A 27,243-nucleotide genomic window follows, 5' to 3' on the forward strand; every position below is an offset into this window, starting at 1 on the left:
TGAAGGAAACACCTGAACAGGTGGAAGAATAATGCTTCTTAAGCATACTTTGTTTTCTATACACGGCAAAGAAATGTTTTATATAGGACAGGACCCCTCAATCACAACATTTTGCTGCATACTTAAAAAAACAAAGCAACATCATCCCTTCTGCATCTCAAACTCCCAAATGTGCTCATTTCTTTCTTCCCCATCTTTGTCCCTTGTTATTTCACAGGACCCAAATGGAGAGCGACACAAACAACATACCGATATACTCTTTTACACAGTTACTTACATACACCCAAACTAATTAAAGAATCTCACCCACTATTTCACATAAAAAAGAATGTTCATAAAAGCCCTGCAAAATAGAAACGCAGGAAAGCAAATTGAGAGTTGCCCTCGCTAAAATATGAATAGATCACACATCCAATACTGCAAATTGATCGAAGTGATCCAAGCAACGAATTGATCAAAGAATGAGAAACTTGCATTACCTTCATTTCCGGGAATAATACTGTCACGAAGTAAATGCAAAAAGCCTATCTGAAATCTTTGTACGACAAATTGGGCACTCAGAACATGCAAGTGAACAAGACTTACACACTGCAAAAGGTACACCAGAGTTACTATTAGAAATGATTGAGTAACTAGGGTTGAATTGAAACTTTTGTTACACAAAACTTCAGAATGACTTACAACAAAAATGCCGGCAAGGGAGAAGAATTGCTGCTGTTGGTGATTCAAAACATACTTTACACAAATGGGAATTGGCATCTCCGTTTCCCTGGTGTTTGAGCTCTTTCTCCTTCATCTCTTGCATTCGCGCCTGAAAACATAAAAGTGGGGTATATTATAAATGGCTTTCAATTATAACATTTTTAGGATTACAAAATGATTCCTCTACTTCAAACCACACAACTTGACGATAATTCATTAATCTTTAAGTCTTTAACTTAAGCATCCGCATGCTTTTCACAAGAACAAAAAAATGGTTGACCCCTCGGACCAATAAGCATATGATAACATCGTGAATTCATCGAAAGATCTGTACATACATAGTACAGCCAAGCATATGAAACAGAACCATTTGGATTGAGCCAAGAAGGACACAATCTCTATGCAAAAATGTTTCCAAACCAAACCTATGACCTAAGAAAGCAACGCCATTGACTCTTCTTTTTCATGTCCTCAGCGCCATTCAAACATAACTGTGCTTTTGACTTGTTGGTTTTACAAAACTAGAGGAACCTTAAAACAGAACCGATAGCCTTTTAACGTCCCCAATCCAAATCATAGAGGAATACTGAAACAATCCTAGAACATTTATTTCAAAAGAGAATGCAGATTCTCAGGTTACCTTAAGGCGAAGAACAAGAGGTTCTTCCTTCTGACTTTCATCATCAGCGGATTTTGAAGCATCCAAAACTTGTCTCTCTATGGCGGCACTCTCATTCACAGTTGCTTTTAGACCATTACTATTTTCTATCACATCATTATGCCTTTCTTCTGTGTGTGTCTCAGGGATAGACCCACCCTCTTTCTTTAATTTTGCGACCAACACCCACATGTTTGCTAAATCATTTTCTAGAGCGTCCTCCCTTTTCTTTGCATCTTCAACCTTTTTCCTGTACTCCTCTTCTGTAAATTCCTTTTCAGCAAGGGCAGTCTCAAGAGCTGCCTCTCGCTGTTTCCTTGCTTGGAGTTCCATCCTTAAATCATCCGAATCAAGATTCCATGCCTCAAAGTTATCAGCACCACCAGATAGCCTCCCTTTCCTCCCACCTCTTGGTCTATCATTGTACTTCCGATTAATACCATTAACAGGTTGCATGGAAGAACTTTTAGAATTGACTAACTCCCGGGCAGCCAACAACTCTTTTTCTAGTTTTGCATTCTGCAATGAGAGCTTTGTCACTTCACCAGCCAAATTCTTCAATTCAACAGCAGCAGCAGATGCCAGTTCCTTTGCATAAGAAGCTTCTTCGGCCAGTTTTTGGTTCTGCACATGTAACCCACTCCTCTCCTCTGAGAACTGCACGTGCTCCAGCTTTAGTTTTTCATTCTCAATCTCCTATGAGAAGGAACAAAAGCATCAATTAGTTAGATGTATAGCATGAAAGTTGAAGCAACGTCTCTTCAACATCTTACATTGCCACAACAATATATCCAAGCACACAAGAAAGAGAACTCCTAATATTAACCAATTCACGTGAAAGTACAAAGAAAATATAACTAAACAAAGCTATGGATTTCGCCATTCTAAATAATAAATAAATATAAGTTCAACTGCCAAGTAATGATGACAGAGAAACTATAACTTCTACATAAAGTACACATGAACCAAGAACAATAAACTAAAACAAAAGAGAGGGTGCTAGTCAACAGTATGTAAATATACTTGAACTAAAGGTGGTAGCTAGCATTTACTAATCCATTAAGCTCTATAGATTGATGAGCCAGAAAGTTTCAGTAACCACCTGAGACTGAATTTTCTTTTGCAACTCCTCAACATACTGTTCAGATACACACTGCTCGGAAGACGGTGATGATCTTTCACCAGATACTGAAGCCAAACGCTGCTCTAACTGATCAACTTTTTCTTGCAATTCCATGTTCTCTGCACACTGCAAATACACAGCAAGCTCAGCAATATACTTAAGGATTTAAAAGCCTGCACTGATACAAGTAAAGCATTAAATGATCAGCTGAATGGAAGAAAAAGTTAACAAAAGATAATGCTCAAAAGGAACTAAGGAAGGCATTCTAACCTTATTTTGCAATTGCTCCTGGAGAATACGATTGTCTGCTGATTTTATCTGCATGAAAGGTACACTTAAAAGATGAGTTCCACGGCAATTAGAATGTAATGAGCAAGGGTTATATCCACAAACACAGATAACAGCTAAAGCAATAGGAAAAATTTTAAATTAAACATTGCCCATTTTGTGTACATCAAAAACTGATATAAAGCATGCACTCACTTCCAACTCAAATCCCTTCTCATTGCACTGGGTTGTCAGTCTCTTAACTGTCTGTTGCAGATTAAAACAAAATTTCAGCAATTTTTTGACAATAGTAAAACAAAATTGGAGTACTACTTATGAATAACAATAACTAAGATGATGAGAATGCAAAACTACCTGCTGCATCTCAACCATAGATGCATTAGCAATTGAAGCCTCACCACTTTCGTTAATGCACTGTTCCAAAACCCTCATTTGCCTTCTCTTTTCATGGATATCACATTCCAAGTTCTCAATCTGTAAGCATGGATTTCTAATCACGGTCATTTTAAGTAAAATAAACATACTTCAGCTGCTGCTCAAATGAAGCTGTAAACTGTTAAACTACTTAGGATGTTGAGTGTTAAATGGAGATCATGAACTAGACAGGCCCGTAAATTTTACATTATTGCTTGAAAAAACTGATCAGATTCAAATGAACATGACCTCATTTATAGCCACTAGCCAGAATACCACAGTAAGATGGATCCAAATGACAAACTCCGCAGATATATTCAATTAGTTCCAACTGTCAATTAATATTGTGTTAAATAGGCCCTACCCAACATTCAACTAACAAGTGCAAGCCACTGTCTCTTATTTTTTTTGCTAACCAAGCTTTCACAACATTCCGGAGACAATAATTAGGACTTCCAAGTATGCAGAATAGGATTAATAAGAATAGAATATATACTTGAGTTTTGGAGCTTTCAGGGTCATCTACAGACTGCTCCACCAATCGTTTCAAGGAGCTGGTGCCCAGTGCAATCTCTCCAGCAAGCATCTTAACTTGCTCAACCAGCAGGTCTATGTGATCTGACATTGTCATCCCTCCCTAAAGTATATTAAAATAAGCAATCATAATTACATCATAATATTGAATAATAAATCCTTTAAAATAAATGAATATTGGAGCCAACAAACGAATTCATACTGAAGTGTCTAGGTAAATTATATATAGAACTTGCCCAAGGGCAATTATTACTTACCATAAGTCTGTTAATAAGAAATAATAGTTATTATGTGGTATGTGGCAAAATCAAATAGTACATACAAGAAACTTTATGGCACATCCTGATTTGATCATTGAATGAGTAAGAGTTCTGAACAGGAAAAGTATTTGAAGGAAGAATGGTAAGAACTCTGAAAACTAGACAAGATAAATCCTCATGTATCTTATTTGCAATTTCCTACAAGTGTCTATGCTTGTATAAGCGTGCAGAAGCCCATATATATATGTTTGTTGCACACAAGCGCGAACATGTGGGAAAGAAACAAGCAAGTTCCAATTCCCTCTTCCTCAGACAGTTGGCCCCAGAAATGTTTCGCAAAATTAACTTAGCCAAAAGACTAAAGTGCTTCCTCATATATATTTCAAATTATTATTACCAAGACTTAAAATAGAAATCAACTGTATTTGTGATAATTCGACAAATGCATCCAAGCTTTATATGCTGAAATGGAAACAGAACAAAAATATATGAAAAGTAGTTACCATTGGAACTCCTGAACCACTGATAAGTTCACCCGCTTGAGTTGAATCTGTAATTGTACTGCCAGCTGGTGGGAGCTCTTCATTCCACCTGCTCAAAGATCTCTTGTGTCTAAAATCATAAGCCATATCTGATGGAACAGCAGATGCAGAAGACAGTGACTCCTTTTGGTTCTCACCTTCTAGAAGCAAGGGTCCATCTTGCACTACTTCCATTTTCTGCCATACAAAAGCCACACAAAAAGTAAACATTGTATGATGCTTTCCACTCCAGAAAACAAGTAGGAAAGATCAAGTTTGACGACACTATAAACCTTTTAAGAGAATATTAACTAGAAAGGAAAGAAAAACATAACATTAACATTAGAAGTTAAGTGATCAGAAATGAAATCCTTTTTTTCTTTGCTAAAGCTAAGCAACCAAACAGTAATATGAAACAAACATCCTTGTCTGCATAACTTGCAAAACAAAAATAAATTCTCAAACTTTCAACACAGTTTCTCCTCGTACTGACTTGTCACATTTGGCATAAATATAATCAACATTCAAGCTCAAACAACTAACGTCAAAAAAAGGAGAAGAAAACAGTATAGACCATATACAGCTTAAATGAGTAAGGAACTCACTTCATCCTCACCAACAGAAAAACCGCGTTGGTGGCTGGGAATATCACTCAATCCAGGGATGGTATTTTTCGAAGAAACAAGGATGAGCTTCGTCAGCCTCTGGATTCTACTCATAAGAGCAGCCTTCGCTTCCTCTTCTTCCTCCAATCTTGATTGCATCTTAAATTGACCTTCTTCCAACTATTTCCAAACCAAAACAATCATAAGTAAGTCTTAATATAAACTCATTACTAAGCCAAAAGAACTTATTTCAGTTTAGGAACAAAACCTTTTGCTTTAAGCTGACAATCTCCTCATGACTGATGCCAACAAACATCCCCTGCCTTAGTTGATCAAGTTCTGTTTTCAGGACCGAAATCTCTCTTTGATACTTCTTAATCAATGACTTTTCATCAATAATCTGCTAGAAATAATTTCAAAGAAAAGCCAAAGGGCAGAATAGTGAGCCTTAAGTGTTTAATGTTGAGTATTGACTTAAAACTGTATTCATGCTATGAGTCTTTGCACACCTTATTACGTGATGCATAGATTTCTACTCGCTTTGCCCTGCTTGCAAATTTCAATGTATTATGAGTTTCCTCCATGCTACTTGATGCAGGAGTCACCGTGCAAATAAGCTGGGAAACATGCGCAAGGAAAAAAAAGCAAAATAAATAAATAAATATGAAAAACAAAGTTATGATAGTTGTAACTTTTAACTGCATAATTTTTTCAGAATAATTGATTCAAAAAGCACATTTCAAAGCACATGGGCTAACAGTTGTAGTATTGGAACTCACCGAAACATGTCCATGCCCGCTTAACGAAGATTGTAAAAGACGGGTAAGCTTAGAATCTCGATATGGCACATGGGATGCCTTTCCCTCACTCAGCTTTCCGATTACCTTCATTGCAACCATAACATCAAGTTATGAATTAAATATCATATTGCTTTTCTGTTCATTAGAAACCTGATCATGATTTATAAAAATGGTGGCCACTTTGTTTTCTAAACAGTAAAACTTGATCATTTATGAAGTTCCTCAACTAAAGTGAAAAGTGCATCAGCATCATGTTGCAGAAAAAATTGTTACTATATACATTCTTTCATGTGGCTAGAATGGTGTGCATTAAGGCTTTACTTAGCCTTAGGACCATAGATAACACAAATTATGCAGTTAATGTTAATCAAATTGTAAGGCACTTACAGTTCCAAGAGTTAGAAGACTCTTGTTTATGTATGATCCTTCCTTTCTTCTTAGTCCGGTTGTTTCGGTTTTCGAGCTCTCAGATCCAGCTAGATCAATTAAATTCTAAAGAAAACAAACAAACAAATAATAAGATTAAAAACATGTATGAAACTAAAAATCTAATATTTGGGATGACAATCCGTTTGAACCATACAAGTTGAGAGAAGATCACTCCGTCATACTCATCACCATGGGCACTGCTTTCTATCATCTGCAAATGCATCCGGTGAATTAAATATGATTAGCACGAATGTTTCACAAAAGTCACAATGTCATGTGCTTATATAAAGAAACAGAAAAATACTGAAACGAAGAAATTTTTACAGAGAAAAGTAGGAAATAACAAATACAACAGTCAAAATATTTACAAATTTATCTGAAAGCCTTGTACCTCCCCAGGCAAATATTGTATTGACAAATGAACTCGAAAAAATTTGTGCTACGTTCCATAAGGAATATCCAAGGCTCAAACAAGTAACAACAAAACTCTGCATTTTAAAATTGACTTAAAACTGTTGCTATGTTTAATTGATGCATGTCTCAATGTGTTCAGAATTTGGTTCCTCAACATTATTTAAAGATAAAACATTAAATACAGATTGAGTATATAAAAACTTTACAAAATCAGGGAAGTATGTTGTGAAGAAGGTTTACCAGTGTAAATATGGTGTGACTTCGACTGCTGAACAGATTAAAATTGTTTGATCCAACATGACGATGCTCTGCCATTCCCATGCATCAGTTCAAAATGCAGTCAATAAATCATTTTTAACCTAATAAAACTGGGAGAAACAGAAAAGCCAAATATGTCATCCCTGCAAGTACCTTCACCAGCAGCAATGAAAGAAAGTGCATGCCCAGGAGACAAAACGACTTCTTCTTTTATACCCTCAACATAAGTACCCTGAAAATTCAAGGATACAAACAGAGAAAAATGATAAGGCCAGCAAAAACTAAATGTGCTTATGAATACAAGATAAAAATGTACATTTATTATTCCCCTAAAACAATATAAGTGGGAATCTTTCAGAGGCCCTAAAAATAAAACAAAATAGATACAGTTAAATTAGGAAACCATTAAAAGATGAGTTACAAACCTGGGAATCTTCTCTAACACGCAAATTTTGACCTGTTGGATCAAGCAAGTCATTTATCACCTGATACCAGATGCAGAAATAGCACCTTAAATCAATACAAATAAGAATATTGAACATAAAAGAAAAAACTTTCACTCAGGAAAAAACTAAAAAGGATATCAAGAAACATCTGTCAAGTAAAAACTTAGATCATGAAGATGAAAATATACAAATAAATGATGGTTGGAAGAAATCCCAGAGTTTAAATTAGGAATAACTTGATATAGATCCAATTTTGTGAACCATTAATAGGATTAGTCCACTTCATTGAAATAGGTCCTATAATTAAGATTTCACGTATGCTTATTTGTGGTTTGTACCATATTTACCCCTTAGGCTTACGAATTGTAGTAAATACACAAAATTTCTTAATTATGGGATTATTTGTGGTTTAACTAATCCCTTAATTGTAGGGTTAGTTATAGCCATATAATCACCTCAACCCCAATCCGTTTCATCCCTCTTTTTTTTCCTTCTTCCAAACAATTCCCTCTGTTAGATCATGGAATCAATCCTCCTCTTTTTTGTCTCTTCTTTTCATGGGTTATATTTTTTTGTTTTTCCCTCCAAATTCGTTCCTTTAATGGAGGTATATTATATCATATTTATATTTCTATGTTCCGCCATGTAGGTTCCCAACATTTTTCTTCCAATACAATAGGTAGTTTATTTTTGTTTTGCAGGTAGATTATATCTGCTTTGTAGGTATAAAGCATCTTTCTTCCTATACAATAGGTAGTTACTAGATTATATTGGTTTTGTTTTCTTCATAAATAGTACGTAGTTACTAGATAATATTTTAGTTAGAGTATTTAAATATTCAAAATTTAAAAACTGAATAAATGATAAAAAAATTTAAAGAATTTAAATATTTTTATCTAAAGGGGCAAAATTGATATCAAAATATTTAATTGGATAACTGGACTCAGTCCCAAAAACTACCTATGTTTTTGGACCTAGATCCAAAAGCCCCTTTAAATTATTAGGAAATATCTTCAAAACACAGAGGAATGACAGGTACATTATACCAAGGAAAAACTGAGCTACCATATAATCTCAAGCCCTAAAATGTGACTGCCAATACATATAGCTCCACTGACCTCGTTGTAGATCTCTAGGTATGAGACACGCAGTAAAAATTCCCTTCCTGGGGTCTGAAAAATGAATGCAGCTATGAATTAGCCACCAAACAGGAAACTCAAGTCTGTCTCTAGTGTTTGTATCAACATAAACAGAAAACAAATAGACACCTTGATGCTGAAAGACAGACAGGATATGCAATAAAAGCACTTAGAAGTAAATTATCACAATAACATTGCTGAAGAAAACAAATCACATCTGGACTAGTATGTTTAAAATCAAACTATTAAAATAGATGCAACATATATGTAACTCCCAAGGTAATACTAAGAAACCAGTGTGGGAATGAAGGGAGGGAATGGAGTAGTGGCTGTACAAAAATAAATTTACTTTCTGAGAATGTACAAGAAAAAAATGGCAAGAAATATCCTAGCGTAATGTTAAACTGAAGGAAGGGGGAGGAATAAAGGAAAACTAAGATTTAACAGTCATACTTCAGAACTACAAAACTCTTAGGAGCTCTTACATCTTGAATAATACTGAAGACATCCTTTATCGCCAACGGTATGACACCTGGAGCATTTTGATCACCCTGTGTAGATTAGAAATGAGTAAACACAACAGTAAGGGAACCCAAACAAACAATATGAAGTATGGCAAAAAACTTCATAAAGAACAAAAGTAAGGTACAACACAAACATATGATGAAAATTATGGATGAACAAACTAAGTTCAAAAGATCATATTCTGGCAGAATCTAATGTGACCTTGCCAGATAGAATGGTATTAGGGACATACGACACATACAATGTTCCAAAGTAAACAAGTTAAACATAGCTATATGTCAGTGCATGAACAGTTGTTCATCTACATTTCGGCTAATCACAAACCAAACCTAGGACTTACCCAACTACACCTTAAAAATCTTTAATCGTTTATGGCTTCATTAAATCATTATAGCTTAGTTAAATTAGATACTGATACTTAGGTGCTACCAGTGATGTTTTGACTTGCTCAAATAAATAGATCCAAATGACTCTGGATAATTTGATGATCAATGGAATCATGCCTGAGAGTGCATCTCTTTATATATTTGTAAGAATGCAGAAAAGAATCCAAGTCAAGCTTTTGGGGATTTGGAGTCAATTGGGTATGTCAGGCCCAGGTCTTGTTTTTGGGTTACTATATGGTAGAAATGTAAAAACAATAAAGCTGTTTGGAGAAGGGATCCTTTAAGTTTTATGTGGTTCTTGCGACTTGAGACATGAAGAGCTTCTGAGGGAGTGGAACACTCTATGATGAAGCTTAGGCTCCATCATTTAGATAGCTTTTGAGATTCGGCTTGTCATTTTAGTTTACCAGATATACATCTATGCTAAATTTCTGTCCTTCAGCCTTTAACAAAGTTCTTTTACATTATGTATTAATGTGCGTTGAATCTAAAGGGGAAGAGGGGATATAAGTGCTGGTGCAGGATTTTTACTGGAGTTAAACTAAGATAGTTTTGTAAAGGGTTGATAAAGATTAGAAAGCACAAACAGCGTGCCCATTTGTTATCAGGTTTTCATGACCACTCTTGCGTCCCCCCACTAACAATCTACAAGCAAATACAAGGGTTTCCAAGTATGTAACTCCTTTATTGTGAACAACAACTAGATCAATCTTAGATGGGTGCTAGGTCTGTTTAGATGTTGGATTACTGCAAATCCAAGCAAAATGAGCACATGGCCATCAAATTTCAACTTCAAAAAATCCTTGTAATGGAGAAAAAAAACAGATAAAACATTCACATTGAAAACAACCACTATCATTATGGTGTAATAACTTCCATATACGTAGTTTCTCATTAATCATTAGACATTAATATTTTCAGGGCCATGGAAGGCAACCTTAAATCTAGTCTCAAAGAGACAGAGTGTAAACATTGGTCATTATAACCTTTTCTGCACAACTCACAAACGGAGCTTTACTGAAAAAACAAGCGAACATGATTTTTCAATATTCTTTAACTTTCAGTAGCATAATCCCAAGAAAAGAAAGCGGAACTTACATGCATAGTGTGTGTCTTTCCACTACTTGTCACACCATAAGCAAAAACGGTACCTGCATTGTCAATACTCAAGCCGTAAGAAATGGAAAATTAACAAGAGAATTGAACATAATTTACTTAATCTATCCGTTTTCAACTAAACCTAATAGACTTTGGAACAGTCTCAACTTTTCATTAAAAAAATTATACACATTCCCACAGAAACAATATCAACATTTCTTGTTAGGGATTATCAAATTCTCCATTTGTGATCAACAAGAGAAGTATGTCATACCATTGACACCTTCCATGGCAGCTTTGACAACAGGTTTAGCGGCAACTTCGTACACCTCTTGCGAATTGGCATGCTGTCCAAAAACCCTATCTGCCGCAACAAAATCATCGCCAAATCCAATCAGTTTTCAAAAAGTTTCTACGTTAAATGCAGATTAATTCCAACACAATTTCTTTTTCATTCCCAAAACAAACTGAAATCGAAATGAACCCCACATCATAATTTTCAAATTTAATGAATACTAACTAATATATTACCAAATGCATAGGCCGTAGCTGGATTATACTCATTCCTCACAATCTTATCGCCGTCTGCATACCAAGTGACCTCATCCCCTCTCTGAAACTCCCTCTCGCTGCAACCAAAACCCCCAAAAAACGAAACCAATTCAATCACATTGCCTCAAAACCAAACCCTAGAATCCAACATTTCAAAATCCTCCAATCCCAGAGCTCATAGATCTGATCCAATACGCTCAGATCTACCAACACTTACCTCAGCGGCCGAAACCGAATCGTCACCGATATGCTATCCCCACCCTTGGGCGCCTCGAGCATCTCCGCCAAAAGCTCCTCGGACGCGAACCCGACCGGCGAGCGAGCACTGTAACCCCCGGAAGCGTACTGCATTAAATCGGAGCGGCCGCTACCCGGCGTCATGGATCGGGACCCGAGTCCACCTCCCGAGTTGTAGAACGAGGAGGCGGAGGTCGAGCAGGAGCGCGGAATCATCCGACCGTTGATCAACGCGGCAGACGAGGAGGTGGAGGAGTAGGGACTGGATGGCTTCCGGTAGGAGAAAGGCGAGCTGCTGCGGGCTCGTGAGGACGAGGCCATCCAGCTGAGTCAACTCGGACGGTGACTCGGTGACAGAGATTTGGAAAAATGCAGCGATTAAAAAACAAAAAAAAAAATGGAAGAAGAAGAAGAAGAAGAAGTAGAAGAAGAGCAAAGAGAAAATGTCAGAGCGGTCACATGGCTCGCGAACCGAAAGCGAAGAACATTGTTTTCCCCTTTTTAATTTATTTACTTAATAATTATTTAAAATTAATCAAATCTTTCTGCTACTATTTTTCTGCAATGTGTGCGACTGTAGAGAGAGAAAGTAGCGAGAGAGAGATAGAGAGAGTGTTTCGTCTTCTTAAAGGCAAAGTGAGAGTTGCAGAGAGAGAGAGAGAGGGGGGGGGGACGAGTGAGAACGACGGTAGTGGATGAAAAATAAAATTTGAAAAAGAATAGATAATTAATTACTGTGGTGACGTGGCGGGGGATTTTAATTTGGAGGATGGGCAACCGCGCGTATTGTGAATTAAAAAGGGGACTTTGAAAAATAAAATACGCTGAGAATGAGCGGGAATAATTGTGGCCGGCCGATTAGGACAAGTTTATATAGAGGCCAAAATTAATATTATTGTTAGTCTTCTGTGTTTGTTGTGTTTGCGGTGGCCAAAATTAATATTGAGCTTGTTTTTTTAATGTACTTTTAAAATGATCGAAATTATTTTTAGTGAAAATCTTTTTGGAAATCATTTTTAGTAAAAATGCTAATAAATCTTGGAAAAACACTTAGAGTGTTTTCTGGAAGAAGTACATAACAGATATTTATTGTAAAAAGCACTTAAAGTGTTTTTGGAATCCAAGAACATTCTTTAAAAACATTTTCAATCATTTTTAAAACACATCCAAACAAACTCATTATTGTTAATCATTTTGTGTGTTTGTTTTGTTTGTGATGGATAAACTATGAGTAGTACTATTCACATTCATTTTTACTTTTAACATACTTTTGTTTATTTTTGTCCATTGATTTTCTTCAATTTATTTGATTTGATGATCGGAAATTGAGGGGGTGTGAGAGGTAAAAATGAGTGTGTGGAGCACTACCTTAAACTATTAAAGCATTTCCGATAAAAGATGCAAAATATTGTAAAATTGGCATTTTACAGTTTTGGTTGGCTGGAAAACATTACAATGGCTGAATGTAAAATATTAATCTCCGCTAATAGATTTAAATAAAAATGAAAATTTGCACTTTTCTTTACAATTTTTTGGAGGTGGGATTTGACAATCAAAGAGAGAACAACAAATGGAATCTCAAATTACATCTTCTTTCATCGAGAGTATAATTAACATTTAGATCTCCCTAAAATACAAAATGAGATGTAAATTAACTTTTACGTCTTAGATTTGCATTTCTCTGTCGGAGATGCTCTTACAATTTTAAGAGATGGAGGTTAAACTCAGGTGCAAAGAGATAGACATTGGCCTGACCAACTCAGCATGTCACACCCCGATCCCAACATATGTCTAAGATCGACACAGGACATCACCACATCCTTTTTTATCCATCATGTCTTGCCTCCAAAACAACCAAAACTCAATCAATGATTCAACCACGCAATCATTTTCTTTTATTTCATGGATGCATCTAACCTTAGCGTTAGACTACCTACTTACCCTAAGAAGGGATCAAGCCTTTCGTAGTTCACCATCCACTACACTTTGACGTTTATCCTAGTACGTTTTAACAAAAAGGCATAGCATTCCTCAATCAATTATTGGGACTTGACAAGCATGAATTATTTGATTCAGGTTACATAACAAACCCCATGATATTCAAGATTTCCATTCCATCAATCATATAAATCACTATGTTTTCAACATAATACTGCAATCCATAACATGTAACATATCTAAAAAATCAACAAAGCACATTATTATTCCCTAGTCACATTGATCACCTAATCTAATCATATTAATAACAATCATATCCAACATCATTCCACAATCACTTTAATTAACCAATTCCATGAATCAAAGATGCACAATATTAACATTTAACCATGTTAATCAATCAAAAAGATCACAAATCATTTCACAAAATTTAATAAAGGAACTCTACACAATTCCTTACTTGGATTATAAATAATAACATGGCAAATCTAATTTATACTCATAACGTCTACTGTGGGTAATTCCCATTCATTTGAATCTAGGGTTCCAGTCTAACTTTATGGAAATGAGCAAGAGTAATGATTCCAAACCACTTAACGGAATCAAACTAAAATATGGTCGCCTACCGAAGTGTTCTACGTATAACTAATCTTCATCACCCTTGGTTATGGTCCCCCATTGCGGATAAACCAAGCAGAACCATAGGCATAATCTCAGTGTGCAGGCAGTGATCACCTATCGCGGATGTACCAAGTATGATCACCCCTGAAATACGTATGGTCTCCCATGGTGGATATACCAAGCAGAACCACATCCTAACTCTAGGTAGTGCTAACCCATCGCGGATATACCAAGTGTGATCACTCCTAGAATGTGTATGGTTCCCCATTATAGATAAACCAACCAGAACCATAAGCACAGTCTAATAATGTAGGCAGTGATCACCCATCGCAAATATACCAAGCATGATCACCCTTAATAGTCCCTCATTGTGGATATACCAAGCAGGACTGTATCTTATAGCTCTATGTAGTGATCACCCATCACGGATATATCAAGCATGATCACTCCTAGAATGCATATAGTCCTCTATTGCGGATATACCAAGCAGAACCATAAGCATAGTCTAATCGTGCAGGCGGTGATCACCCATTACGGATATACCAAGCATGATCACCCATGTAATATGTATGGTCCCCTATCACGGATATACCAAGCAGGACCATCCATGTACCACTGCTTCATGGTGTAGTAAGTTCAACACACAACCTACCCTTAGGAGTTACAATGTAGGAACTTGCACTATGAACTTCTCATGGCCAGTAACATGTCACACAAGCATAAAAGTTCTACATAATACTTTTAATATAATTCTAGGCTCACATTGTCATAACAGTCATCATACCTATCATTCATATTTTCAAGAAGATAAATACACATATACATATATATCACAATAAGGCGTCCCATACACATAAATTGAGGTATATAATGTCAGGGATAACTCACTAACCAATATAGGCCCACTAAGCCTACATAGTCTCTAGTAATACTAATTTTAATATTTAAGAACGAATAAGAACATTTTGATCAAAATCAACCCTAGTAAATCAATCAGGAAGATCTGCCCACCGGATTTCCAATCCATAAGTTTCTAAGGTCCTTAAATAATACGTATAAATTCTTACTAAGATTTGGTGATGATCTAACGGTCGGTTCATCGTTTACTACAAAGATCAAGGGGCGGCAATCTCCGAAACTAGGCTTAAACAATGAAATCATATCAAACAGCTGTCAAAATTGAATTCAGAATATCGAATTTAGCCTAGAAAGACAAAGTTAACCGACTAGCTATGCGCCGCCGTATGCAGCGGTTTCTAGCGAACGGAAACCCAATTTTCCGATTAACTCCAAAAATTACCAAATTTTACAGAATTGTAGAACACAACAAGGGGAAGAACTTTTATACCTGAGCAGAAGTCCAATTCGGCAGGGAAATGCTTGAAATCCGACACGGTTCACCAGAAAACCCTAGAATGGGTGATCGTCAAATCGACATCACTTGGACTCCGATGCCTCAAACCATGGATGAGTCTTGCTCCTGAGTTCGAGGAGAGATGAGTGAAGGTGGTAGCGAGCATCGGGAAAAGCCAAAACGACAAGATTGCCCCGTGAGTGCCGAAGAAGACGATGTTCATTCGTGGTGAAATCGCGACCAAAGCCGTCAAGTTTGGGTGGGATGGAATTTGGGACGGCGCTGAGTTAATTAGTGGTGGTGGTTCCCCATGATTCGTCGGAGAAATGCCGTGAAATGCATCAGAATTTCTGGCAAGACCGGGTCGGGTCACTCGGGTCGAAGGAGGTCCAAGTTGGCTGGTTCCTCCCTCCCCTCCTTTCCCTCATTTCTGATTGGTCCCTCTCTCTTCCTCCTTTCTCTGATTTTCTCCCTCTCTTCCACTGCCATTTGGCAGATTCTAGTCTTTCTTTTCTTTTTTTCTTTTCTTTTGTTTTAACTAATTATGAAAAACCAAACTTTGTAACTAAATAATTAATTTCTAATATTAAAAAAAATGTAGTTAATAAAATCTAACAGATACTAAGTACGTAAAATAAATAATGAAATTCTAGGGATGGGATTTCACATGGCAAATTTACATGCACTTGTGAGTCTTTAAATTTTTGTTACCCTTTGAGTTCTCAACTTTCATGTTGTTATGTAAGTTTTTAGCTTTGCGTTACTTGTGGAAAAAGTAAATATTTTTTGTATCTTTGGATGGAATTGTGCTAGCTTGTACAACATGTTAAGTGTTTGTCGTTATTATAGCCGTTAATGATTGTTCACTGCAAGAGTCAATTATTATGACATTGTGTGAAGTTTGTGCAAATAAATGATGAGTAAGACATTTGAAATCATTTGTAGGTTGATGTGTCGGAGAAGATTACGTTCGTTTGTGGTGAAATCATGACCTAAGTCGTCAAGTTTGGGTGAGATGGAAGTTGGGACGGTGCCGAGTTAATTGGTGGTGGTGGTTCTCCGTGATTCATCGGAGAAACGTGCTGATTCATCAGATGGCAGGATCGGGTCGAGTCACTCAGGTCGAAGGAGGGTCCAGGTTGGCTGGTTCCTCCCTCCCCTTCTTTCCTTCCTTTCTGATTGGTCTTTCTCTCTCCCTCCTTTCTCTCCCTTTCTCCCTCTCTCCCACTGCCATCTGGCAGATTCTAGTCTTTCTTTTTTTCTTTTTTTTTTTTTTTAACTAATTATGAAAAACCAAACTTTGTAACTAAATAATTAAATTATAATATTAACAAAAATGTAGTTAATACAATCTAACAAATACGAAGTACATAAAATAAATAATGAAATTCTAGGGACGGGATTTCACACAGCAAATTTACATGCACTTGTGAGTCTTTAAATTTTTGTTACCCTGTGAGTTCTCAACTTTCATGTCATTATGTAAGTTTTTAGCTTTGCATTACTTGTGGAAAAAGTAAATATTTTTTGTATCTTTAGATGGAATTGTGCTAGCTTGTACAACATGCTAAGTGTTTGTCGTTATTATAGCCGTTAATGATTGTTCGCTGCAAGAGTCAATTATTATGACATTGTGTGAAGTTTGTACAAATAAATGATGAGTAAGACGTTTGAAATCATTTGTAGGTTGATGTGCCGAAGAAGATTACATTCATTTGTGGTGAAATCACGACCAAAGTCGTCAAGTTTGGGTGGGATGGAAGTTGGGACAACGCCGAGTTAATTGGTGGTGGTGGTTCTCCGTGATTCATTGGAGAAACACCGTGATTCGTCAGATGGCAAGACTGGGTCGGGTCACTCAGGTCGAAGGGGGGTCCAGGTTGGCTGGTTCCTCCCTCCCCTCTTTTCCCTCCTTTCTGATTGGTCCCTCTCTCCCTCCTTTCTCTCCTTTTCTACCTCTCCCTCCCACTGCCATCTGGCAGATTCTAGTCTTTCTTCTCCTTTTTTTTTCTTTTTTTTAACTAATTATAAAAAAACCAAACTTTGTAACTAAATAATTAAATTATAATATTAACAAAAATGTAGTTAATAAAATCTAACAGATACAAAGTACGTAAAATAAATAATGAAATTATGGGGACAGGATCTCACAAGGCAAATTTACATGCACTTCTGAGTCTTTAAATTTTTGTTACCCTGTGAGTTCTCAACTTTCATGTCGTTATGTAAGTTTTTAGCTTTGCATTACTTGTGGAAAAAGTAAATATTTTTTGTATCTTTAGATGGAATTGTGCTAGCTTGTACAACATGCTAAGTGTTTGTGGTTATTATAGCCTTTAATGATTGTTCGCTGCAAGAGTCAATTATTATGACTTTGTGTGAAGTTTGTACAAATAAATGATGAGTAAGATGTTTGAAATCATTTGTAGGTTGATGTTAGCACAATCCTTTTATTTTATCGTCTCTCTTCGAACAAAATATTAATACATGAGGTTACAAGTTATTTCAGGTTGTTGAACTAACATGGATCAACGCCTAATCTTCTCCATTTAATTAATTTCATCGGTATTATGGTGTACTGATTTTTGCTAAATTATATGGTTAAATGCAAGTGGTTGTAACTAATGTATTACCGTATTTGTCTCTAACAAATACGCATGCACAGAAATTTAAATATAAATTTAAAATTAATTAATGTTAAATTGACTACCCAGCTAGTTCCATTTAATGGAGTTCTAGTATCTATCTATATATATATGAAGCTAGAAGGCAAAAAAGGTGAATCAGACGTAATTCCAAAAATACCCTTTTCTAATTAGGATTTTATAATAAAACAGTTTAATTTCTAAAATTTCAAACTAATAGAATAAACTACCCATGTAGTGCAGTAGTGGGCAGTTTTCTTCTTCTAATTTTGTAAAAAAAAAATTATTTAAAACAAAAATAAAAGAATAAAATTACAAAAAAGAAAAAAATAATTGTAAACGAGCAAATTGCCACGTGTGTGTGGCGAGAGGCTAGTACTCCATGAAAGCTAAAACTTGTGATGATTTTTTTTAACAAACAATAGTACTTATACTAAGGGGGTGGGAGAGTGGACTCAGCATCACAATGAGCTAATAATAACATGGTTCAAATTCTTCTTTGACGAGAATTAAATTTAAAACCTCTCACTTACAACGAAGAAATGGTTCAAAAAATTAGTTGCGGGGAATTTAGGTAGAACGAGAGCATCTCATCTCATCCCAACGTGTTTCGGTGCATGTACTTGTGCTTTTCAACAATGCCTTAAAAACAAGACAATAGATTTTTAATGTCGTCCTCTATTATTTTCCTCTTCTTTATGCATTAAATTAGTTTTTTTTTTTTTTTTTTTTTTTTTTGGGGGATCTGAAATGTAAACTTCATCAAATCGAAGCAAGGTTATAGGTCAACACAGAGGAAAACAAAATAACCTAAATATATTAAAGGGAACCAAATACATAAAAGCCCAGCTCAATTAAATAAGCAAAAATGAAAACCTAAATCCATAATCTCCAACCACAAAAAACAACGTCTACCGTGGTTACCACCACAACAGTTATGCCAACCGCTGCCGAAGTTGCAACACTAAAGAAAACAACCGAGTGGTGAAATTAGTTAAATAACAAAAATCATACTTGTTCTACAATGATGCATTTTTCTCTGACCAACACCAATCATGGTCGACAAATCTAACAAAAAATTGTAGTTCGAGTACAAAAATTGTAGTTGGAGTACAAAAATTATGTCGTATCGATTGTTTATGTAGAAATGTGATTTTCACACTATTTTTTTAGTTTATCAAACACATCTCATTATTTAAGGTCATCATAGTGAATAAGTAATCAATAATTAAAATTAAACAAGAGTATGTGAAAATCATTTCCCTTTGTTAGGTTATAGACAAGGTTTAAGCATTTAAGAAAATAAATCATTTTTATATTTTATTGGTGGACAAATCTACCACTATAATAATAGGCTACTCAATCTTAAATATATGGTAATGATTGTTAGTTACTAGCAAATGCCACACACTCAATGTGTGAGAGAAACAGACTTTTTTTTTTTTTTTTTTTTTTTTTTGCGAGAGTAGTAATTTGTTTTTAACGAGTTGGAAGTTTAGGAGAGGAGAGAAAGACCAATGGGAGAAAAATGTGGAAGAGAGAGGGAGGTGGGAGGAAAAACAGGGTAATTTGTTTTCTGTATCTTGCAGAACAAGAATAGTCAATTTCGGCGAAGTCGGTGGACTTTGCCTACCTTTATGGAACAAGGATGATGGTTGCATCATTGATCATTTTGGGCAACGTACTCTGGCCTTGGAAAATCATTGTCTTCCAGCAATTATGCATGGTTTTTTTTAGGTTTTTTTCCTTTTGAAATTTAGGTGCTAGAAAATATTTTGGGGTAAACTTAGATAGAATGGGGAGTTTAAATCGAAAAACTCTAAATATTTAGACATAAAAGCATATCAATAGTATATTATTTGCCAATACCAGAAAAGTCTTTCACCCCTTTTACTAACAATGCTGCAGATCCAAGTTTTGATGAAATATAGGGTTGGTCTAGGATTGTGGTGCTATTAAAGCAAAAAAAATAACTTATTAAAAAAATCTGGAACATCAAATATGTGTGGTAAAAAAAAAAAAAAAAAGAAGAAGCTTTTATTAAAAGAATGATGTTAATGACAGTGAAAAACATAGAAAAGTAGAAGCAGGGTCTACCATTTGTCTTCCATGTCTTGCATAATAAGAATAGTTAATCTCGGCGAAGTCGGGGGACTTCGCCTACCTTTTTGGAGCAAAGGATGATGGTGGCATCATTGATCCTTTTGTGCAGTTTACTCTGGCCTTAGAAAATCATGGTCTCACTGACACGCCCCGATCACGGTGTTCGAAGGACAACGGGATGGGCACATGTTAGCCGACACCCAAGGATGATGCAAGCCACTTAATTAATGCATATGCCGAGAACATGTAAAACATGCATATAAATTTCGCGCCCAACCACACAAGGTAAAATCAAAATACACACCTTAACGAAATAATAATAATAAGGTACTGATCACTGATTGAAGAAACATATTCAACTGCCAATGTTTAAAAAATGATAATGCGTGGACATGTTCAGAGCATACTACTAATTCGAAAAACAAGCGAAAGGGATGTTAAAAAGTGTGATTACAAGAAATGCCCTATGCAGAGGGGAAGACACAAAGTCACTGATATGGGAATGCCTTGAAGCTCAGATCTTATGCCTTGTTCCTAGGTCCTGAAGGCAATGGCGGATTCACTAAGGGGCAGGAGGGGTCAGCTGACCCTCCTAACTTTGGCATACCTCCATGGAAGACCTATATGATGCCCCCTTGATATTTAGAGTTTTCCTTGAGATATACCCTCTAGCTGCTGGATGAAATGCCTCAATGAATGGGCAAGGCAAGGAAGGGTAGGCATTATGTACAGCATGGGTGAAGGCTGCATCGTGCCCTTGGCTTCAATGATACTACTATGTACTACAACATAGTTTGGTGCTGCAACCTCTGTTTTTCCACCTCTAGGATTTCTCGAACTTGCCTCAACCCGCCAAAGAATTTCCTAAAGAGAAGTGGATAACAAGGAGATACATGTTTGATGCCTCAAGCTAGAATATTACTACTCTCAAGTCCAAAGCTGCCACTTCCTACCAAATGCTATTCACTTTGATGCAGTGCTGGCCCTCATTTGGAAGTTTGCTTTTGAAGCAAAACCAAGTCATTTGATATATTTTTTAAAAATAAGACCTAGCCACATAAAAAAAAAAAACTTAAGCTTCTAATTAATCTAGACATATATAAATCCAAATCTTTAAAATCTGAATTTCTATCTCTTCACAACCCAAATTCACGATCTATAAAATTCTAATATTCATTGTATTAATAATGAAATTATTGTAAGAATTTCGAATCTCTTTCCCTTCCATTAATAGTAGTAAAGTTAAATAATAATAATTATGAAGCTATAATATGATATTTTCAAAATATGAAACCTTGTTGTGAACAATTGTCGCTTATAAGGAACACTTGTAGTTTGTAATGTTGTTTATTTATGAATTATGAATGATGGAGTTATGATTTATTTTTTACGGCTATTTTTTGTTGAAAAAATGTTTGTAAATCACGTGACCTCCCAAACAATTTTTTTTTGGATCCGTCATTGCCTGAAGGGGGTGCAAAACAAAACATGAGTGAACCAAGTTTAATATAAAATAATACTAAAAGCAATTACCCTTCAAATGTACTGACCCCCAGTTTTAGAAAAACTCATATAGCATAATAAGTAATAAGTTTTCTGAAAACCCTAGCAAGCCATAAAACTTTCGTAAAACATATATCATATATAGTGTGTTTAGACCATCTCCAACCCTAACCTAAAACCTAAAAATATTTAGCCCAGAAAATTTAGGTTTTAGCCCAGAAATAGCTTTTCTGCTCCAATCATTCTAGCATAAAATTTTAGCCTAACTATATTTAAATTTTGATAAATTTTGAAAAATCACTAAAACAATACATGAAAATCATGATAAACCACATAAACTTAATACAAACGACATTTAATAAACCACATAAACTTAATACAATCGAAAACTCATAAACTACATAAACTTAATAATGATATCCACCATCTTGACTTGGTGGTGGATTTGGACCTCTAGCATGCTCTTTTGCCATCTTGAAAAATTTGGAAATGAGAAGAAATGGTAGAAAGAAAAATTGGAAGAACTGTAGGAGAAAAGTGAGTTTTGTGTGGATGTTTGAACAAATAAATAGGTATTTATAGAGCTTTTGGGTGAATTTTTTAAAATAATTTTAGCCGTTGGATTTAAATTTGGACTGTTAGATCTTTTTTTTTACCATTAGATTTGATTATATTCGATCTAAGCCGTTGGATTCAATAAATATATAAATATAAAACTAAAAAAAAAACATTTGCACGTGGACCGTTGGATTAACCAATGGTCCAATTAACACAGCCGTTGGATTGAAAAAGGTAGCCTAACGGCTACAAACAACTGCTGACAGCCGGAGGACATGCCCACATGGGTGGGGTCCGCCTCGGCTGAGTCTCTGGCGCATCTGCGTGTGGAGCAAGTCCTGCTCGCGTCTGGGCTTCACAGCTCCGGTTTTAGTCGCACCGGTTGGGGTCCACTCCAATTTGTGGCCTAAACTTGGGCCGATATTTAGCCCCTGGATGAGTTTTAGGTTTTAGGTTAGTTTTAGGCCATGAGTTGGGTTGGGTTTTGGGGGGGAAAAAAAGGGAATTATAGGTTTTAGGCCAGGGTTGGAGATGGTCTTAGTAGTGGTATCATAATTGCTCGAACGCACATACATCGTCGCCCAAAGGCACATACATCACCTGCCCGAAGGCATATTCATCACTCCCCCTCGAAAGGCACATTGTATGAACACCCGCTAAGTAAGCACAGAAAATCATGAACATCTATTCAATATATATATATATATATATATCATTGGAGCTCAATAGCTCAAACATAAATCCATGTTCATAAATATTTCAGTAAACGTAAATTCGATAAAGCATAATATTTCACAAAGCGTAAATCCGATAACTCATAAACGTTTCATAAAATCATGTTTTTCATGTATGCATTTCTAGTAATAAAATCATGCATTTTGGAAAGGGTCCACTCACAGTTACTCCGTTACCAAAGTGTCATTCAATAATAGGGAGTTCAACAATAGGGAGGACGAGATTAGCTCTAATGACACACCTATACACAAAAGAGGACTAATTAGTAAACCCTAACAAGAGGATTGAATTTGAGAAAATGGACGTTGTATTCGAATTCAGGACGTCAAAAAACCTAAGGAATGACCTCGGGTTCCCCCATGTGTCGAGATGGGTCGTCAGAAAGTTGGCCAAAAAATCGCTGGCGTTGCTTTCCACGGTACCTCCAGGGAGGCGTGTGTGCTCCACATGCTGGCCACCGCTACACCATGCGCATCCTCACTCGCTGGTGAGTATAGTCCTACTCACTTTCCTCGCGAGGCCTGAGGTTAGCCTGTTTTTGGGCTCAACTTCCCAAGCTCGTTTCTCAACCATTTTCGATGTTTCGAAAAGCCAAAATGAAGCTTGACACAAGGAGAAGAGATTTATACCAATTTGAGACCGAGTGGTGGCCGGAGTTGGCCAAAAAATGGTTGCAAATTGGCTGTCTTTGTTAGAAAACTAGGGAAGCTTTCCCCGTGAGTTTCCTACATCCAAAGGTTACCAAAACTTCTCAAAACTACTCCCAAACATACATCGAGGCACGATCTACAAGTTTTGGACGAGATTTTAGGCTTACCTTCACCGGAGAAGCTCGGTGAACAGTGACGGTGCAAAGGAAAAGATAGGGAGTTTGAGGGGTTTCCTCCTTCGTTCTAGGTTCACAACTAGGGTGGTTGACGGTGGGGGTGCTGTCATTGTTGTTTGTTGTTGTTGTGTGCCCTTGGGGAGTGTTGAGACAAAGAGAACAAAGAGATGAAAGAGAGATGAGAAAAGTGAGAGTTTAGAGAGAGAGAGAAATGACAGTTTAAGGGATTGAGGGGTCACACGGGAAAGAAGGGGAAGCCGGGGGACAAAGGTGTAGAAGTGGGTCCCAGTGGCTCACAAATTAAGGCCACTAAAGATGAAACGTGAAATTACTGAAGTACGCTCGACGTTTCGAAATTCATAAAAACTACGTTCTAGCTCTAAATTCAAATATGCTTGCTCCCAAATGTTCTTGGCGATGAGTACAAAAAGAATAAATTAAGAAAATTAGTTATATGCGTCATGACAAGATGATCAACGAAAGTCACATTCATGCCACGAAGGCAATTTGGTAAATTCACACATTTAATAATACAAATACATAAAAATTTAGGACAGGGTATCACACTCACAGGGGTTATGCATGGTTTTTTCCATTTTTTTTTTTAAATTCAGGTGCCAGAAAAAAAATATTTCAGTGTAAACTGAGATAGAGTGGGGAGTTTAAATAGAAAAAAAATATTTAGACATAAAAGCATATCAATAGTATATTGTTTGCCAATACCAGAAAAGTCTTTCACCTTTTTTTACTAACAATGCTGCAAATCCAAGTTTTGATGAAATATAGTGTCGGTTTGGGATTGTGGTGCTTTAAAAAAAAAACAACTTATTAAAAAATTTGAAACATCAAATATGTTTGGTAAAACAAAAAAGTGCTTTTATTAAAAAAACTGCTGCCAAGATAGTTGAAAAACATAGAAAAGCAGAAGTAGAGTTTACTATTCTTTAAAAAAAATTGCTTTTTTTTTTCAAAGCATAGTAATCAGTGCCCATTTAATAAAATTTTCAAAATGGCAAATATACCCTCTCATATTTTACAAAATTACAATCATTACCCCTACATTATTCTTTTTGACAATTATTATATCAAATTAAATACCATTTCATTTTCAGTCATTTAAAATATTCACAGCAATTTATATAAAAGTTTAGCAAAAACTCAGACACTTTTTTTTTTTGTTAAAAACTTAAAAGAAAGTTTACCAAACACTCAATAACTTTTACAACTGTTTATTCTCATAGCACAGCAAAAATAATTTTTTCAAAAAGTACAGCAATACCAAACGAGCTCATAATGCCTTATCGAGAGACAAATGCTTCCATGATTAAAAGTTGTGAACCAATTATAAGCTTTAAAATTGTAGTGAAAGTAACATATGAGACTTTAACATTTTACCACCAATCAACTGATTTACTTATTGCTTTCACGCATTGACGAGTTAGGATTTTACAATAATGGGATTATAATATAAGCTCTAAAAATTTGATCACACTTTCATTCAAATTGTCATTGATATGTTATCATAATTCAGAAAAATCATATTAAACCAAGAGACAAATGGGGAAAAACTACTAATATTATATAGCCAAAAGAAGACTATGAGTCACGACACAATAAAGAAGAACGGGGGAAATTTTTTTATCAAAGGTGGAACTTGATTTTAAACGACCTTAATAAAAGTGTAGCAAGTTGTATGTTCTTTAGCTCGAGTATTGCATTTAATTGAGATTTAATTTAAGTTCGAGGGGAAGAGAGATAGAGGAGAGAAGAAGAAAATACATGAATAAAGTGGTGGTGTGCTACAAGGAGGAGAACAACTAAGATAGGAAGAGCTTGGAGTGTAGTAGGCCGGCCAAAAATGCTAAAAATCACCTACTAAACATTGCTTTTATTGAACATCTTGTAGGGGTCAAGACAAAGTAACAAGAGGGTTACATTGGATTTGTTGGAGTCATGGGCACTCAATGTGCCTAGTGTAGCTCCACTATTTCCACAATGGATAACCTCGATTGTTATTTAACTATTGGCATAAAAACAAAAAGACTATGATTGAATTTAAATAAAATATTTAAGATATGTTTGGTATTTAACTTGAATCTGATTTTTTTTTTTTTTAACTCAAACACAATTTTTGAGTCTCAAGTCAATAATCCTGGTTTGATAGGACTATTTTTTAAAAATGAACTCAAAACCAACTTGAAAAATTAGTCTACTTATGAAAAACACAAAAAATTAGTTTTTAAACTCATATCTCCCCTCTTTTCTTTCTATCTTAATTCTTCCTATTTTTTTTCCCTCTCCTCCCTGTTCTGATTTTTCTCTCTCCTTTCTCCTCTCTCTCTTCCGATCATTTCCCTCTCCTTTCTCTCTCATTTCACAAGATATGTTATTTGATTATCTTCAATTCATTTGATTCGACGATTGAAAATTAAAATAATATCTAAAAAGTAAAAATAAGTGTACAAATAGCACAATGCATGAATAATGCATTTCCAAAACCTTTTTGTTCTTGTGTTTGGGTGGTTCAATTGAGTGACCGGAGCGAGCTGGAGGGAGAGAAGCTAGCTAAACTAAGCTGTGCTGTCACCCTCACCCTCTACTTTTTTCTGTGACGTTTAAAAGGCTCGCACACTCACGTGCAATTGGGGCCCTTTGACCACTTTGTCATCAACGATTGCCGTGTGGATGTGGGTTCCATGCCAATCAAATACAGCTCTCCCCATTCATGAGGAGTTTCCATTGTTTTATTTATTTATTAAATGTCTTCTCCTTTTTTTTTGTTCTCACTTTTCAGCATAAAAATATCAAATCTAAATCGGATGTGTATAAGCTTAAACAAGAAGATCCCATCAGCCAATCCCTTTTGTCATGTCATCAATCCTGCACAACAACATGATTGTACTCAATAAGTCCAAGACCTTTCATCTTGGATTTTTTAACAAAAATTTAAGTAGTGCTTTAAGGTCAATATTTTTGTTGTGTGATATGTCACATGAGAATTTTTTTGGCCTCGTTTGACATTAATAATTGAATTGAAATAGATAATTTACTAAATTTTATGTAAGACGTGGAGAAAATGGAACGTCAATTTTCAAAATTTTGTCAAATTTGAAGGTGATAGATGAGTTAATATTTATCCCTTCAAAATTCCTAAAACTGGGAGGATTGAAAGTATAAATTTTCTTCATGAAAATCCATCGTTTCTGATTCAAATTAAATTGAATTAAACGAGTAACATATTGGAATTCACTTCTTGACATTAAAACAATATTTTGTGTTTCTGTTCACGTTATGCTAAAAAATGGTGTGTCTATGTTATTTTTCTTATCACAAAACCATACAAGAAAGAGTTAAAAAAATTGACTTCTATAAGGAAAAGCCAAAGGCCCAAAAAGGGGACCAAAAGTAGGCCCAAGTTCGTTCATGTGAGTCCCAATTGATTTGGTCCAAATAGAAATGGCAATAGAAATTAGAAAGGTTGCTGCTTCCTTCCCCTCATCACTTGTCTCAGCAGAGCTAAAAGCACAGAGTAGCTCAATTGCAAGAGTATGCTGCTGGCCTCTCTCTACAA

At 35.8% G+C, this 27,243-nt stretch overlaps 1 protein-coding gene across 3 annotated transcripts; it reads right to left on the reverse strand.

Moving 5' to 3' along the window:
* Positions 1-12,038, reverse strand: LOC137725551 (kinesin-like protein KIN-7D, mitochondrial). Of its 3 annotated transcripts, none has more exons than XM_068464276.2 (25): positions 11,370-12,038; positions 11,132-11,229; positions 10,875-10,964; positions 10,601-10,653; positions 9,077-9,142; positions 8,571-8,624; positions 7,432-7,491; positions 7,160-7,238; positions 6,989-7,056; positions 6,489-6,545; positions 6,293-6,397; positions 5,885-5,989; positions 5,615-5,722; positions 5,374-5,505; positions 5,106-5,285; positions 4,483-4,698; positions 3,682-3,822; positions 3,126-3,245; positions 2,967-3,017; positions 2,754-2,801; positions 2,463-2,609; positions 1,343-2,056; positions 682-811; positions 480-588; positions 1-343 (listed from the first exon to the last, which is right to left on the reverse strand). In XM_068464276.2, exons 1-24 carry the CDS (start codon positions 11,708-11,710, stop codon positions 503-505), a joined length of 3,249 nt encoding a protein of 1,082 aa, XP_068320377.2. In that variant the 5' UTR covers positions 11,711-12,038; the 3' UTR covers positions 1-343; positions 480-502. The 3 variants fall into 3 exon arrangements, with proteins under 3 accessions (XP_068320377.2, XP_088550980.1, XP_088550981.1); XM_088694854.1 differs by having other exon boundaries at positions 5,374-5,508; positions 11,370-12,022; XM_088694855.1 differs by having other exon boundaries at positions 1,343-2,053; positions 2,460-2,609; positions 5,374-5,508; positions 11,370-12,022.
* Positions 12,039-27,243: the final 15,205 nt, after the last annotated feature.

Source organism: Pyrus communis, chromosome 5 (genome assembly GCF_041283825.1).
Source record: "Pyrus communis isolate YQ-2024b chromosome 5, ASM4128382v1, whole genome shotgun sequence".
NCBI classification, from domain to species: domain Eukaryota; kingdom Viridiplantae; phylum Streptophyta; class Magnoliopsida; order Rosales; family Rosaceae; genus Pyrus; species Pyrus communis.

What these genes read in the sequence shown, in the direction of transcription:
- LOC137725551 (XM_088694854.1), bottom strand. Translation starts at nt 11,710, where the DNA reads ATGGCCTCGTCCTCACGAGCCCGCAGCAGCTCGCCTTTCTCCTACCGG. An exon ending in ACCTAGAGATCTACAACGAG is followed by an intron (nt 7,492 to 8,570) that starts GTCAGTGGAGCT and finishes ATCTGGTATCAG; the next exon opens with GTGATAAATGACTTGCTTGA. An exon ending in TTGTCAGCTTAAAGCAAAAG is followed by an intron (nt 5,286 to 5,373) that starts GTTTTGTTCCTA and finishes GTTTGGAAATAG; the next exon opens with TTGGAAGAAGGTCAATTTAA.